This window comes from Felis catus, chromosome D4, assembly GCF_018350175.1.
Source record: "Felis catus isolate Fca126 chromosome D4, F.catus_Fca126_mat1.0, whole genome shotgun sequence".
Lineage (NCBI taxonomy): Eukaryota > Metazoa > Chordata > Mammalia > Carnivora > Felidae > Felis > Felis catus.
In genome coordinates, this window is record NC_058380.1 from 56357169 (window position 1) to 56374500 (window position 17332).

The 17332-nt window shown below is 54.2% G+C and overlaps 1 protein-coding gene across 5 annotated transcripts in view; it reads right to left on the minus strand.

Moving 5' to 3' along the window:
* The window catches only part of CNTFR (ciliary neurotrophic factor receptor), a 38114-nt gene that overhangs the window by 11949 nt on the left and 8833 nt on the right, over positions 1-17332 (minus strand). For 3 of the 5 annotated variants that reach the window (XM_023242398.2, XM_023242401.2, XM_023242400.2), the window contains 2 exons: positions 6172-6256; positions 1717-1950 (listed from right to left, as the gene is read on the minus strand). In XM_023242398.2, the coding sequence (XP_023098166.1) occupies positions 1717-1950; positions 6172-6256 (319 nt within the window). Of the gene's footprint in view, positions 1-1716; positions 1951-6171; positions 6260-17332 lie in introns of all 5 variants that reach the window. The other 2 variants (XM_023242399.2, XM_023242404.2) reach the window with 2 other exon arrangements.

Below are 17332 nucleotides of genomic sequence, written 5' to 3' on the forward strand. Positions count from 1 at the left end.
CTGAATCACATTCACTCACTCCTCCTTCTACCTTCCTGTTGGCTCCTTATCTCTTTTTGTGGCTCATCTCTCTCCATCAACCCTTTATAAAGTGATGGTCTTGAGGGCCCAGTTCTGGGTTCTCTTCTCTCCTCATCCCAGAGTCTCTCCCTTGGTCATGTCACCCCATCTAAGGCCTTTCTTATCCCATCCCCAGCCCAGGTCCCTTCTGAGTCCTAGACCCTCAGATCCACTGGCTATAGCCATCAACTCCCAGATGTCCCCTGAGTACCCCAACCCAACACATCTATAGCAGATGTTGGTGGTGCTGCAACAGATCTCTGGCCCATACCTACTGCCCTCTTCTGCATTTATTTGCCTAAGAGCTTTCATTGGTCACCAAAATCTGCATTGCCTGCTGAGGCATTAGGCCAAAGTGCAGGGGAATTAAAGCATCCCTGCCCTCACCTCCAGGAGACTCTTTCAACCAAGGATGGACAGGAGTTGGTATATAAGCTTCTGAGCTCCCTCACCCCCCAGGCAGGAATACTCCCAAGGTACATGTCTGCCTGGGCTCTCTGAGTTCTCCAAGGTTAAGCTGCAGCTGCCCAGAGGGTAAGTGAATAATAGTGACTGGATAACTGTCTTTATTGGTCACCTTAACTTCCTTTTTCTATCACTTTCTCATTTCCTCATTGTGTTTCTGCCACCTGACAAATAAACTGCTTGCATACAAATTCTCGTCTTGGAATCAGATTCTCAGGAAACCCAAACTAAGACTACCTGCACACTACTGTCCAAATAGAATACACTATCTTTTCTTCCACTGACCCTTCCACCTTGCCTCTGTCACAGTGATTGGTAGCACTAACTGTCTTGACTCCTCCTGCTCTCTATTCTCCTGTCCTCTCTACCTCCAATCTACCACCAACTCCTGGAGGTCCAACCAGCCCCTCTCAACTTCCCCAACTCCATGCCCCAGTCCCTGATCCTCATCATCTCTCCCGCACCCAGCAACAGCCTCCTTCCTGCCCTGGCACTGCCCCATCCAACCTGTCTCTCTTCACCACAGTGAGAAGGATCTTTTAAGAAGGTAACCCTGATCATGTTACTCCCTAGCTTGTAGGATCATGATTTGCCCCATCCCCTCCTTTAGCTCCCTTTCCTCATTTACACCAGCCCCCCAGCCTTGAAGTCCTATAGTCATACCTAGCTCTCTGCCAGAAGTGACTTTTTCAATGTATCTTCCAAATCTCCCAAGTCTCCAGTGCCTTCCACTCCAGAAAGCCTTCTTTTTTTCCTTGGAGCCTCCCAGAGTGCCTATTCCTATACCCACAGAACCAGCCTCTGTGAGAGCACACCATGGAGTTGGCTCACTCCACCTTGGAGCGGTGACCCTAAGATTCCTCCCTACCAGGCCCCAGATAGGCCATGCCCTGCCAGCCCTCCCCTGCTCATCTTGTCATAGGCAGTATGATTTTCGGATCTCAAAGACCTCCAGGGGTGGGGTGGGGGTGAGATACCTGGGCAAAATGCCCAGGGGTCTGGACTCAGTGGGAAACACCGGGCTCAGAGGTCAGAAGAGAAGGCTAGGATAGGATCAGAAGGCAAGGGTCGGTGCTGCAGCCCACCTCCCCAAAAGGAAGAGGACTTGATCTGAGCTAAGGGTCTGGGCCTCACGGACAGTCCTCTTGAGTGGAGTGGTAGGTCAGGTGAGGGCTTGGGAGCAACACTTACAGCCGACATGTAGTAGGACTTGGTGGCGCAGATGCCAAGAGTCACGGTGGAAGCAGGCATAGAGGCCGCTATGGCCCAGTTCCAAGCCATGGAGCACAAGCTGAGAGCCGTTGAGCAGGTCAGGGGCTAGGTCTGTCCCATTTACCCTCCACGTCACCGCTGCATCCCAGTTTGCTGTCCCACACGGCAGAGTCACATCTGAACCCAGGCGCTCGTACTGCACGTGGGGTGCCTCTGTGGGGGGTGGGGAGAGCACAGGGCAAAAGTCACAGGTCACAGAGCTGCCCGGGACCACCAGATGAAATGTGCGCGGATGAGACACTGTGAGGAGTCTAGGCCAAGAGGCTCTATGTCTAATGGCCTATCAGGAGATGAGTGCATAAATGTTCTCTATGGCTGTGGAAGTGTATAGGTATGTGAATGTCTCCATATTTGTATGTGTGAGTGCACGTCTGGTGTTTTTATGCATGGATGGGTGATCTTCTGTGTGTATATGTGTGAGAGAAAGTTTGTATAGCGTCCTGGGAGGGTTAAATCTCACTGAAAACCAGGTGACTTTCAGTCACTAGGTCCTTTAGAAAGTTTTCTTGACCCCCCGTGACCCTAACCTCTTGCCACCTATAGGCCCAGCCCCAATCACTGACATCTGCTACCCAGGCAAGCTGGAGCTGAGGTGCCTTACTTCTGGACTCCTCCCTCTGTTTCTTGTCCCCATCTTTGTCTCCGGTCTTGCCACTCTCCCTCTCCCCAACTCTGGCCCCCCTGGCAAGCTAGCCCCTAACCTACCCTGCTTCAGCTATCCAGGGCTTGGGCAGCAGCAGGATAAGGGAGATCCAGGATGGAAGCCCTAGGGAACTCCTCGCAGCTATCAACTTTGTGAGGCAGGAACTGCTGAGGTGGGGGTTGGGGAGAGTGCTGGGACCAAGAAAGCTCTCTGACCATTTCTCTCCTGCCCCCAGGAGGGGCCTGTCAGAGCCAAAAGCAAACCCCAGTTCTGGCCTCGGCAACCCAGGCGTGATGGACTGAGCCCAGGAGACTGGAGTGGAAGGGTGGGAGGGAGCACCTGTCAAGAGGCAGCACTAGGTGGGGGAGGTGAGTAGGACACAGAAAATCGGGGACACTGATCTACAGACAACAGCAGAGAAGCAAACATGTAGAGCTGGGTGATGTGAATCTAATCTCCTCGTTCCTCATCCTGCCCCCCAAGCCTGGAAGGACAGATGCTTCCCAGGTCTCAGCCAGATCTGTGGAGAAAGGGTGGAAGGGGAAGAGCAGCGTGAGAGGGGGGCAGCGGTAGGGGGGGCTGCGGGATCCCTCGTTAACACTCCCTTACATCTCCCCTCCAGAGAGCCACCCCGCTGAGTTGGGGGATTTTCAGAGGCAATTCCTGTTAACGAGCCAATTAACTTGGGCCAGTGGCCTCTTAATTAGACTTGTTAACACCACCAGGACTACAGGGGGTAGGGATCCCCCTATGCCACCAGCCACCAGCCCCCCATTGCAGCCCCCTGCCTGGTTCTGCTTTTCTCTGTGCTGGAACATTTGTCCCTGTTTGCTGCCTCTGTCACCCTTCCTGTGCCAGGGTCTCTCTGTGTCTTCAGGTTTCTCCCCCGCTGCCTGTCTCTGTCTTGCCCCTCTCTGAGCCTCTCGGTCCCTGTCCCCTGTCGGAGGAGAGGGAAGTAGGAAACCCAGCCAGCCTTGACCACTCATCTGTGGGGGCCCGGGACCAGCCAAACAAAGGATGAACGGCGGAAGGGCGGTGGCTGGGGGCCTTAGAGGCCACAGCTGTGAGGCTGGACCAGAGACTGAATGGGGGCCTCCCCCTGACCAGGGGCCCAGTGTCCGAGGCTCAAGCCATAGAGCGCCCCCCCAATCCACCAGCCCTAGCCATTGAGCCCCCCTCCAGCCTCCCTTCTCAAAACTTGGAGCTTCCAGGAAACATGCCAAGCCCCTCTCTCTGTGAGCCCTGCCCCCCTCCCTCACTAACAGACATTCTGCATCCAGCTGCCTGAGGAGGAGGCTGAAAACTGACCGTAGGGGAGGGGGCGTGGCCACCATGGTCCCAGCGGCCACACGTCAACACTGACCAACAGCAGCTCAGCACTAACTTGGACCCAATGTGGTTCTTTAGTACTGCAGGGCAGGTACAGCCATAAGATGAGGAAACAGCCACCTAACAGCATAACAAACATAATGGCAATGGGATAACACTCCCAAGCACCCTGTCTGCCTCACAAAGGAAACAGAAACACAACCTGACAACAGTGACAAACCAACAATGTAAGGGCAGGGCAGGAATGAAAAAATGACAACACAATGACAGAAGACAACTACAGGCCACAATATGGAGGTAGAGGGGGCAATATGACATGACAATCACACACGATACACACTGTCACAATTGCTACAATAACAACAATGGCAATACACACAGCCATGCAACAGCTCCAAAGATGCCAATGATTTAATCCTTTGTTTCTGGATAGCTCTCCTCCCGCCCTGTGGGTGCCCCTACTGATGTGCTGTCCATTTCAGAAATTAAATCAAGCAGCAGGGGGAGGATGGGGTTCTTGGCCTTGACGCAGTGACAAATGCTCCAAAGGAATCAGCTGTGAAAAGGTTGTTAGAAGCCAGGATGAGAGACAGAGACAGGATGAGGTCATGGACATGGAGAACACAGAAGGACAGAGCTGACGGCTCCCTCACACCTGCGCACACAGGCTCACATGGGGACCACATGCCGGAAACAGTCCCCCCGGGCGTCCTAAGCAACTTCACATCGCCACACACATAGGATAATGACAGTCACCACAAGAAGAACAAGCACACACAGAACAACCATCCACAAGGTCACAGCCACACAGGGACACCATCCCACTTCAGGGATGGTTAACACCTGATACAAGATGATCATATGCATGCACAGGGAGGGCACTGTCACCCAGAGGCACAGTTACACATAAGGGCACAGTCTCACATCTGAGAGACAATTTAACAGGGACACAAACATACAAAGAGACAGAAAGAAACCATCATAATATCACACATAGGGTACAATCTCAATTGCAAGGACAAAGCTCCACAAAGAGCATGGCCACACATAGACAACGTCACACGCAGGGCACAGTCCCCAAGGATACAACCACACAGAGAAATGTATTCAAACAAGGACATGGTCTCACTCACACAAGAGCATAGCCTAATGCACAAAGACAGTTATACTCTCAGAGATACAGACTTAACACTCAAGTCTTTGGTCACATGTGGCTCTGTCTTTACATGCAACACAGGGCAGGAGCCAAGCCAATGGGAGTGGCCACTGGCAGGTCTAAGCAGGTGAGGTCAGCACAAGAGCCCAAGATGGACTGACTGCAGGAGGGGGGTTAATGAGTTGACCTGGTGGTCCTTTCAGTCCCTGCCCACTGGGGAGCAGCCCTGAGGTGAGCTAGGCTCTTTCTGGGTCTCAGTGTCAGTCTTACAAGGAAGAAGCCACCAGAGCCTTGAGCCACCACCCTCCTTGAACCCACACCCTTGAGGGTGACAGGATCTGCTCTGTGCCTGGGTCCCAGAGGTGCCCCCACCTTCTCTGCCTCTACCTAATCCAGCCAAGGTTGGGGTGGAAGCAGAACCCATCCAAGGGGAAAGCTCCTGACAACTTAGAGCTTGCTCAAGGAGTTTCAGGGTCAGACCTTATACTGATGTGGCCATGTGAGGTGTGCCTCAAATGCAGTTTGAGCGCTGGTGGTCAAGTTAAGAGGGCACCTGTTTCCCAGAAGGGGTGCAGCATCTTGCTCTGTGGGCTGTGTGAAGAACTCAGCCTTCACTGGACAAATGGTAGGGGAAGGGCAGGAGGCTGCCAATGGCCCAGCCTGAGCAATCCCTGCCTCCTCCAATCATTCTAGCTGACTGACCTGTCCCCTTCCTTAGCATGCCTGCCCTCTCCCACTTGTCACCCTGCCCATCCTCACATCTTGTTATCAACCATCTCTGTCTCCATCTTCTCTCTAGGATAGGGGAAAGCAGTCTTGGCCACTGTCTCTCTCAGTGCCTTCCACTACACCCCCCCACAAACCCCTAGGGGATCCCATTTCATCAGATTAACATACAGGCCCTACCTATAGCAGCCCCCAACTCCTATCTCACCTGCCCGTTACCCCACACAGCCACTCTAGTAGGAAGAGGAAGAGATTATCAAGCCAGAGATACCATCAGCACGGAATCACATGGAGTGACTGGAGGACTGTGCACATGAGATATCAGTGGGTCACCCAGCATATCAGTGTCATATGACTTATGTCCTTCTGTGTGTTCATGTGTGGCAATGCCAGCAAGTGCCAGTGTGTGGTCTTGGGTGGATGCACACAGCTGTGTGAGAAGGGTTCATGTTCAGCTCTGGGTGGGAGTCATCAGGGAGCACCATCCCACCCCCCCAGAATCCTCTCCTCCAACACTCACCCTGAGGACTGTGTCTCTGGGCGTAGACAACAGCAGTGGCGGCAGCAAGCACAGCACAGCAGGCCCACGGGACAGGAGCAGCCATCTGCTGGGAGAAATGGGGATAGGGGATGGTGGGGGAAGGAGAGGCATCAGCCCAGGCAGGAACCTCCTGGGAGCCCCTCCCTATTCTCAGGCAAGACTGGGAAATCCCAGCCCTAGGGCTAGGACACCTTGACCCCAAATGCCCTTCTTAATGGGGCTCAGGATTCTCTTCCAAGCAATAGAAAGCAACATTATTGGCATCTGTAGGCAAACATTTGCTAAGATGGTACAAGGCAACCTACAGTGGTTTGTTGTTCAATAAGGCTGCTGGTTGCAGGATGTAGTCAACCACGGATGAGTTATGGAACATTGGTTATGCTAGGGCCATTTTTATAAAAACAAAAATAACTTTACTGGTGAGGTTGGCTAATTAGCTATAAACATTGCAAACTGAAAGGGTAATGTTTGAACTTAACACGAGGTCTATACTTCTCCAAATTGCCTTGAATGGAAGGCCCCCTGCTGTGCTCCTGGGAAGAAAGCCTGAAACCTGGATGGTTAGAAGCCCCTCATATCTGCACCCCCCCCCCACTTCCCCATGAGCCTTGCCACTGGGCTCTGTGATGTTCACGGCACCAGGGTACCAAGGTCAGATGTGGCTTTTGCTTTAGTGTACAGTGACCGGGAGAGAAAGGGTATTTCACATATAAGTCCTTGTTGGGGGACCCAGCCCATCCTTTACCCCAGACATGTGCCCCAGGAGCCTGAGACCCTCAGCCCAGCAGATGTGCATCAGTGTTTACACACACCTACATAGGTACACAAAGCACGGTGAGGATATGTCCCCACAAGTCAGGATGGTTCCAGTGGCCCCCTAATCTGTTATCCTGCTTCATGGGATGGATCCAACTGCACCCCAATCTACCCCAGCACACAATCATACCTGAGGGCAGGGAAATAACTATTCCCTACAGAAAAAGCCTCAAATATGACCCTTCTACCCTAGTGTGAGGAGACAGGGGGACTGTCAACCAGACAGAAGCAGAGATCTAGAAGAGGAATACTGCCAGACACTCAACCAGGGTGAGTGGTACTGTCAGAAATATAGCCTGAAATACAGCCAAGACACTGTGCAGAGAAACTGCCCAAAACAACCAGACAGAATCCCAGAGAAACAGCACACACAGTTGGAGATATACTAAAGACACTGTGTGAGGCACAATCAGATAAAACCAGAGAAACAGGTAGCTATAACCAGATAACCAGGCAGAGACATGGTCAGAGACTAACTGACATACAACCAAAGGATCCACCAGAAATACTGTAAAATGCTCAGCACATGCAAGCAAATGTACCACCAGAGAAAGAGCAAGAAACACAGGCAGAGAAACCATCAGCGACATAGCAAGAGAGCTAGAGACACTGTCAGAAACCATGCCAGAGAAACTGCCTGACACACAAGCAGAGAAATACCAGAGAAACTGATAGACACAAACAGGCATACACCCAAAAATACAGCTAGTGAGAGAGCCAGAGACATAGCCAGATGCTCAGTCAGGAAGTATCCACACCACTAAAAACACTGCCAGGGACACTCAGACACACAGACACACTGCCAGACACAGCCAGAGACACTGTCAGAAATACTGCCAGACAAACAGCCAGACATACAGCCAGAGAACTGCCAGAGAAACTGCAAACAGAGCTACAGCAGGGAGGAGACAAATGTGAGTGTCAGCCTGTAGCAGCGGGTGGGAGAACTGGAGAGAATCTGACTTCCGGGGGCTCCTTTATGGGAGAGGGTTCCTGCCTGCCTGTTGCTACACTAACCCCTCACCAGGTGAGTCCCCACATCTGCACCTGGTTGTCCTCCAGCCACAGCCACAGGTGCTCTGTCTGACTGCTCCTCCCTGGCACAGCTTGTCTCTCTAGGCCCTGGGTGGCTCTGGCTACCCCTCCCACATCAGTGACTCCCAGGGCCTTAGCTACCACTTGGCCTGACTCCTCTTGATCCTCAGCCACTCCCCTATCTTCAACTATTCCTCAGGCCTAGAAGGTTAAGACAATGGCCAAAGTCACAGTCAGCAAGCAGTGGGGCCAGGAAATGAACCCAGGAACTGAATTCTGTATGAATTCAGAAGGAGCTAAGGAGCAAAGGAGAGGGAGAGAGAGAGGCAAGAGGTTGGAGGCCTACCTAGTTCTCCACCTCAATCACTGCAGGTAGCCCTCAGATAGTCCCCCCCAGCACCTCTGCCATCTGTCCATGTCTTTCTCCACACAGCCAGGAAAATACTCTACCTTAGTTCCAGGCCCCACTGCCTACCACATGGGAGCAGGAATCAGGGCATGCGGAGGCAGAGGGGACCAAGGTTAGATCACAGGATGAAAGAAGAGGGACAGGGTGGCCCTCTGCTCCCAGCTCCTTCCTGGTCCCAGTTGGGAGTGCAGGGGAAAGGAGACAGCCTGGCATGAGTGTGCATGTATACAAGCATGCATGTATGCATGCACATGCAAACACACACACACACACACACACACACACACACACACTCAGGCCCCCTCAGGGGGAGGGGTGGCTTCTTCATCAAAGTCGCCTCCATCAGCCCGATGAGTTACTGTAAGGGCCGGGCCCTGGGCCAACGGGGCTGCAGCCATGGGAGACGGGCGCTGCTGAGAGCAAGTGCTGCAGAGAGTGGGGGATGGGGTACCAAGACAGACACTGCATGGCTGGGGGCACCCAGAAAAGAGAAAGACCCAGGGAGGGGGGAGCATAGAGACAGGGAAAGAGGGAAAGCCATTAGCCAAGACCCAGGGGACAAGAAGATACCAAGATAGGGAGAAAGGGAAGAAGAGACCCGGGAAGAGAGATAGAGACCACAGGGGTTGGGGCAGGGATTCAAGGGCAGAGGAAGGGATAGACCCAGAAAGGGTCTCTGTGTCTACCCTAGAGCATCTCCCTAAGCCCATCCATCTCCCCCAGTGCAAAAGGAGGATAGTGTCCTTGCAGCGTTCCTGGGGGCTATAGGGTTTCTTTCTCCCTGGAGATATAAGAGTGTAGCTCTCAGGGAATTAGGGTAGACCAAAACCCCACCCTATCCCACCCCATCTCTGCCCCTGCAGATCCAAAAAGTCCCAAACCAATTTCATTTCCCCTTTCCCTCAAAGTCCCAACTGGGTCCATTCCCAGTTAGGGAAGTTGAGGCCAGAGGCATCCAGACTATAACCTCCGCCCTGCCCTAGCTCACCTCAGGCCACCCATTCCAAGGCAAAGAGCCTCTTTCCCAAGAATTTTCCAAGTCCACACCCCATGGCTTTGGGATAGATCTGGAGGATAAATCCCATAAAGCTTCAGATAAGGGCTATGCAAACTGGCTGAGGCTCTCTGTAGACCCCTCCAGGGGGCCAGCCTGGCTTCCAGCCAGCCCCAGCCCCACCATGAGGAGGCAACAGAGGGCACTCCACTAACAAGAAAGGAGGCCAGTACCTAGCAACCCAAACCCTGTTAGCATAAGGAGCCCAGAACCTCTCCTGACATAGAATCTCATAGTGTCATCGTTATACACACATAGGTGACACATCAAGAGACAAATCCTGGGCCCCAATTTACTGTCACTGTCCCACAGTGACACAAAGACACCATTACACAATGATAACAACACCCAGTGAACAGGGCACATTTCCATAGTTGAAAATGACATATAGGGGTGTTGATAGTCTCTATAGTGACAATAATGCAGTGAATGACAGTCACGTACAATGACACCAACAAATGGGGCAATGATACCTGTTGACACTGACACAATCACAGTGACAGTAATCTCAGAATCAAAGATGCAATGAGACTGACAGTCACATAGAGTAACAATGATGGTGTGTCCACAGTAACACAAGGATGTTGACAGTCAGACTCAGGAACATGGACAGTCATACAGGATAACACCAGCTCACAGTAATATTGGCACCATGGAGGCTGACAGTCACTAGCAGTGACACAGACAGACACAATGACAGACTCCCAATTAGGGAGCAACCTCAATTTCTCAGTTTGAGTCAGGCTTACGAGGGGCCCAAGACCCCTCTTGCCAGCTCCAGCAAACTTCCAGGTGCCCCGTGCCCCCCACCCTCATCCCCTGCCCAGCTAAAGGCAGAACCTGAGGGAGGGGAGGTATGAATTTGGAGAGCTCCTATTTATCCCTGAAGGTTACACAAGCCCAACCCTCAGGAAACCCTGCTATATCCAGGGTTGAACTGAGGGGTTCTGAGCATCACTGGCTGGGGCCCAGCTCTAAATGTGAGTGTTGACATGCAACAATATGTTCTGAGCTTCAAGGCATTAGTTGGTGTGGGTATGCTGAGGTCAGGTAGGCTCAATCTGGTCTGAACAATGAACGAGTAGGGAGGGCCCATGTGGTACTCCCCCAAATTAAAATCCAACCAAAGTCACTGGCCTGGACTACCCTTGCAGGGACTTACAGCAGGGTGAGTTCAGGAACATGCATATCTGCTGGGGGGCATCTGACCCATGGCATAGCCAAGGTGACATCTCCACAGCTTCTAGTCCCCCTAGGCAACCCCAGACTCCAGAATCCTTCAGTGTGAGGGAAAAGACACTTTGTCCTAGGGCCTCGTCCCCCTCCTCTCTCCCGACAGCAGTTGTAGAGGACCCATCCTGAGAAGAGGCAAGAACACAGGACAGGACACAGCATGGACTGACTTAAAAGCTTAGAGAGCTCTAGAGGCCTCAGACCTGCAGAAGAATTAGGGTAGAGCAAGGAAAAGAGACACCTTCATTTGGAGGTAGAGAGAGAAAATGAGAGAGCAGTGGCAGTAACAGGGACAAGGATGTGGTGGGCAAGGAGGAGCAGCACTGGCCGAAGGGGAGCCTGGGAGAGACAGTCAGGGCTGGCTGGAAGCTCCAAGAAGGGGAGGAGGGGCTAAGGCCGAGAGGCCCCCAGATCCCACCAGGCCTAGACAGCCTGGACAGCGTGGGCGGTGGGGGCGGGGGCAGAGGCCTGAGCAGTCCAGAGGGTGTGTGTGGGGGGGTTAAAGGCCGAGGAGGGAGGCCTGGCCCCTGGCAGCTGGCCCGGCAAACCCCCTACCGGAGAAGGGGCGGGCCTGGGTCAGGGGCCAGCTTCTGGGACTGGGGCTGGCTGGCCACTGGGCAGGCTCCCACTCTCTGTGGTGTCTCTACCTTCTATCTCTGAGTCTCTTGTCTCTGGCTTTCTCTCTGAATCCAGACTTGGCCCTCCTCTCAGCTACTAGTGCCCCCATCCCGAGGGGCATAGGAGCCATGCCTGGGTTCAGGATTCAAGCCTTATCTTCTCCTGGGCTATCACATCCCCACTCACTCTAGGGTCAAGCCCCAGTGCTCAGGGGAAAGGACCCCACCTAAACATAGGCTCCCATCTCCCTCTGTAGAAGGGGGCAGAAGTTGAACACCAGTGGGAGGGGAGGCAGAGGGAGCAGTCCCCTAGCTCCAGCCTCTGGCTGAGGTTGTGGAAAAGGAGCGGCCCAATGTGAGTGAGTTGGGGGGGGGGGTGGGTATCCGCACCTGCTGTTGTGACCTCCACAGCCAGAGATGGGGGCCTGGGGGGGGGGACAAGATTCCAATGGATTTTGGCAGCAGCCAGGACTCTGAGTGTTCAAACCCCCCACCTCCAGCCTCTTGCACCATGGGGACCCTGAGATCAGCATGTGCGTGCCCTGCTGCACGTGTGTACAGGCGTGTTGTGGGGGGAACCTGGGGCCTTCCCATGATGGGCCTGGCTGGGCAGCAGGGAGGTATCCTGGAGAGGTGGGAATCTGAATCCCACCAGTGCATGCCCACATGTAGAGCCCTACTCAGGGCCCTGCATGCTGCCTGGTGACCTGGCATGGGTTTGTATATGCACATATACGCAGGCTTGGGCTTAAGCAGCCCTCTATGTGCAAAAGGTCTTGGCTTTCTCCCTCAAAGGTCATCTGGTCCAATCCCCTTCCCATCAAATGGAGAACAGGAAGGGGCAAGTAAGTGTGTATCTTCCCTTTGGGCACATGGTCTCTGGACAACTTAAAAGAACCTGTGGCACAAGCACCAAATTCCCCATCCTCCTAGCCTTAGTCCAGAATCTCTTCTGGCTTCTAGGAGAATCAGGAGGACCCCGCTACCTAGAAAAGGGCCATGCACAGTCAGGTTAAGTCTGCAGGGAGTGGGGGGTTGCTCTTCTTGATGAGACAGACAGCTGCAGCAGGAGGTTAGATAGCTGGAAGAACTCCCATTCATTGGTGGGGGATGGGCAGAGCAATGACAGTGGAGGGGAGCATCCCAGCTGATGAGGCAGGGCAGGAAAGAGGCTGCAAGGCCTTCCATGGAAACAGAAGGATGGACAGAATAGTTTTCCAGACTTGGGAGCTGGGACAAAGACCTATCTGCCTTAGCATCTCTCACTACACCCCATCCCTGGCCCCATCACTGCTATGGTGCAGACACACCCTCTAATATATACACAGAGGCCTATGCTTGCAAGCTTGTGCACACACACACACACACACACACACACACACACACACACATACATACACACGGGTGGGGTGGGGGGCAGGGGAGACATTGCATGTGAAGCATTGGTTTCTAACAAAAAGAACTGAAAATGGTCTTTCTGACAGAGCTAGAATGGAGTAGGGGGAACAGAAACTTCGCCTGTCTTCATATAACAATGTCCTGTTCTCCCTGCCCCCCTAACACACACACACACTGCACACACTACTTCTGAGGAAGCTTCTGGTCTGCTGGGCAAAAGCAAGCCATCCTTCCTCCCCCTTACTCCCTCCTCACAGTGGGGAAGCCAGAGCAATCTGTTCCTGATGGGTAAACACAGGCATGAGTACGTGCGCACACATGCTCACAAACACACCAGCAATTCAGGGTCACATGGCACCCAGTGCTCACTTCTCCCCGAGATGTAGCACACACTGGGGACTCTCACTACCACCTGGCAGAGCTCCCTGAAGCCCTCCCTACCTTTACATACACACAGCCAGAGCTTCACAGACACACGCAGGCAGCCTCTCACAGACACTGGCACCCATAGTTCACCATCGTGACTACACATCTTGGCCCTCCCACGTGGACGCCCACTGCCACAGCTTCACACACGCTGTGCATGCACACACGTATTACAGTCACAGTCATACACACAGACTCACACACGCTCACTCAAAACAGGCACAGTCTCACATATGGATGCCATCACACATTCAGAACAGTCTATCTTCCACACAGATATCATCGCACCTCCAGAAACTCAGAGTCCCCCAGTCACCTTCAGCCTCTCATGCTCCCACATCCAGCAGTGAGAAATACAAAGATACACACAGAATAGCTACTCCATGCTGGGTCCTTGGATTGCCCGGGTTGCACTTGGGGGTAGGGTGCTAAAGCTCAGGGTAGCCTAAGGAAGAAGTAAAAGGGAGGAGGAACTTTGTTCATCCCCCAAAAGCAAATAAATATCTGATAACTTCCTAGGTGGCTCCTTCCTCCCCTGACCCTGCTTTCCCAGCATCCCAGAATAAAAGGAGAGCCAGGCCAGACAGACAGGGTAAGGTAAGGATCCAGGCCAGACACCCCTGGGTGAAGAGATGGTGGCACTGGTAGCAAGAGCCAGAAAACCCCAGAAACAAGCTCACTCCCCAGACCCCTCCTGCCTCCCCTTAGCACCCCCTCTTCTCCAGGATGAGGATCAGCAACAGTTCTCAACCTAGCCACCTGCTGTATGATCCCAGTCCTCTTCAAAACCTCTCTGTGCCCATAACTATTTATAGTGCACCTGAGTGTCAGGCCTGGCTGCAAGAGGCAAGGTAAGGAGAAGGAGATACGGCTCAGACCTCAACCCCCAGCCCCTGCCAAAGCCCTGTCATCACTGTTAGGCCCAAAGAGAGATGGGGACAGCACTGGCCAAGCAAGTGCTCTTCTAACTAACCATTGAGGACAAGAATTGTAAAGTGTCCTTGGACCCTGCAGCCCTGCCCCCCATCACAAGAGAGGACGCTGTGTCGCTGTCCAGGCAGAATGGAATCCAAGCTGTGCTGGCCAGGCCCCAACCTGGGAACAACTGGCATTGCTGTTGACATCCTTACCACTTGCCACTCCAGGTGTAGCTTGGGCCCTAACACCCTGTCATAAAGGGAGCATGGTAGGGCTCCATGGAAGCCAGGTAGGGAAGCAAACATCAGACAGGAGGATGTAAGGATACCAGGCAGGGCAATCCCATAAAGCCCAGGTGATAGGGACTTAAGGAAAATAGAAAAGTAGACAGTGGGAACAAAAGAAATCAGGCAGAAGGGTCTAGGAAAACCAGGTGACAGAGCCCAAAAGACCATAGGCTGTGGGGACCAAATGAAACTAGGCAGTGGGGACTATAGTTTGCTAGGAGGTGGGAACAAATGAAGCCAGGCAAGAGGCCCACAGGATGTGAGAAAAGAACGATATCAAGAGCTCATCCCCTCTGTAGATGTCACCCCCACACCCTGCCTGGACCTCTTTCTCTGTAGCCCCCTTCCCACCCAGGTTGTGGTCCCCTCCCCCAGGCCAGTGGAAACAGCTAGAGCCCCCTCCTCTCTCAGAAGCCTGGGCCGGTTTCAGCCAATGGGCCCCAGCCCCATCCCTGGGACCTCAGGAAGTCCCAGTCCCTCCCACCGGCTGTAGAAGCAGAGGGGCTGTGGGGAAGGGGGGGGGGGGGGGAGAGAAAGAGAAGAGAGACAGCTTGGCAGGGGGAGCGCGCCGAGCAGCCGCGGGGGGCGGGGGCCGAGAAAGGAGCGGGAAGCTCCGAGGCGGGCTGGCGGGCGGCGCCGGCGGGGGTGTCTCAGCGGCGGCAGTGGGGGTGACAAGTTCTCCGGCCCTGCGGCCGCGCGGCCACTGACCTGGGTCCCCGCGCAGGCGCCCCGTCGGTGCCTCCGGCGCTCCTTGGGTCCGCCCCGCAGCCCGCGGGCATCGGGCGCCCGGGGCTGGGGCCCAGGAGGCCCGGGCCGGCCCGGGGGACAGGAGCCCCCCGCAACACCGCGACTCCGGACGGGCGGGCGGGCTAGGGGCCGGCCCGAGCTGTGAGTGAGCGAGCGAGCGAGGCGGCGAGCGGGCCGGGAGGAGGGGAGGAAGGAGCGCGCCACGAGCGAGGCGAGCTAGCAGAGGGAGCGAGTGAGGGACGGCAGGCAGTGAGGTCATCCTTTGAATCTAATTGTCTGAGTCAGGAGGAGATGTGGCACTTGATGCTGGGGGAGGGAGGGGGAAGGGACCCTCTGCTCCGAGCAGCGGCCCCTCCTCACACCCAGGGCCGCCCGGGCCTCCCTTCCCCCGCCCAGGGCGAAGTTGCCTCAGGCCAACTCCGGGGGACCCCAGCCTGTCTCAGGGTTGACTGACCTCTGTAGCCAGGGGAAATCAATAAGCCGTGAGATGTGGGACCCAGTCCCACATCACCCCTCAGAGAGTGGCCACCTTCCTCCTCTCTGGGGGTGATGGCGACCCCCACCCAGGCCCAGGTCAAGGTTCCTAAATTTCTAAGGGTAATGGTAGGTGCCCAACCCACCTCCAGGTCACATTCCTGCCCTTTGAGGATAAAGGGGAAACTTCAGCCGGCCTTCCAAGTTACCTTCCTGCACTTTAGGAGCGTGGAGCCCCCAATTCTATTCCCTAAGTTACTTCTTGCTCTGGGAATATTAGGGAATCTGGACATTGAACCCCAGCTCACCTTCCGACCCTCTGAGAATAATAGTGCAATGCCACCCAATCTTCCAGTTACTGCACTTTGGGGGCATAAGGACCTCCAATTGACCCCAAAGGTCTCCCTATTCTACATGCCCAACTTTTTAAGAGAGGCAAAGACCCAGGCTAGATTCCCAGGGTCCCCTAGGGGCTGGGCTGCCCAAGGAACCACGCTACTCTGTGGTGGGGGGTGAAGGGGGACAAGATGGGCCCTGGGTCTGTTAGGTATGCACACCCATGCATGCACATATGACCACATGTGCACATGTGTAAACACACAGGGGGTGCGCACCAGGCAGCTGGGGATGCTCACACCAAGGGCCACACACCCCTCCCCTCACCCCTGGGGGGAGGGGTGATAAATATTTAAGGGGCTTTTAGCTCAGAAGGGGCTGAAGCTGGGGGAGGGAGGGGGATCCACGATGCCTGATTAATGGGGTTACGGGCTTGGATCAATCCATCCGCCCGCTGCTCCCTGCTCCCTCCCCCCTCCTCCTCCCTCCCTCGGCCTAATGCGCTTTATCAGGAGACGCTTTTCTGACTTGGCAGCGTCGGGTGTTTTAAATAGACCCATTTAGAGCAGGGGTTGGGGGAGAAGGGGGGAAGGGAGACAGAGATTGAGACAGGCTGGGAGACAGAGATGATTCAGGAGAGAGACAAGCCCTGGAAGAGAAACTGGGAGAGGAGAGACAAAAGGAGATGCAGAGACATGGAGATAAGAGACTGAGGATGAGATTCCCAGGGAGGCTGATACGGGAGGGGGTAATGGGAGGCCAAGGGGAAGCTGGGGGGTTGCAGAGCAGAAACAAACAAAAAAAGAGACAGAGAGAGAGAGAGAGAGAGAGAGAGAGAGGGGAAAGGAACCACCAGCAGCGGGGAGAAACCCGGAGAGAGGCTCTCTGCAAGGGCTGAGTGCTAGCCTGGGAGACAGCAGATATCTTTATTTCCAAAAACAGTTTTTCATCCACTTTGTTAAATTAAAAAGCTGTTTTTAAAGTGATGCTGGAGGTGCTGTGGAGGGAGGGTGGACAGAACTGCCAAGTCTTCCCTCCCAGCCTCCTCTTTGGGCCCCCACAGAAGCTGCCTAACCCTTAACTAACCCCAGGGGTGTTCTCTAGCTCCCCTGCTCTCTGTGATCCTCTGGGATCTCTTTAGAGACACTGTCAGGGCATCAGAGCTACTGTTCATTGGCAGGAAGTCCTTCCTGCTGTCTGGCCTCAGTTCCTCCTGCTGCAGGAGCCCAGTCTCTTGCCCAACCACTAGCCTTCTCTTCTCCAGCCCCTGTTCCAACTCAATACGGTGATCCCAATTGTGGGGGGGTGGGATTATATGCTCATAGAAGTAGCTCACTTTACCATCAAATCATGAGACTCCTCCCAGGTGTGCCCCCTATAAATATTTATT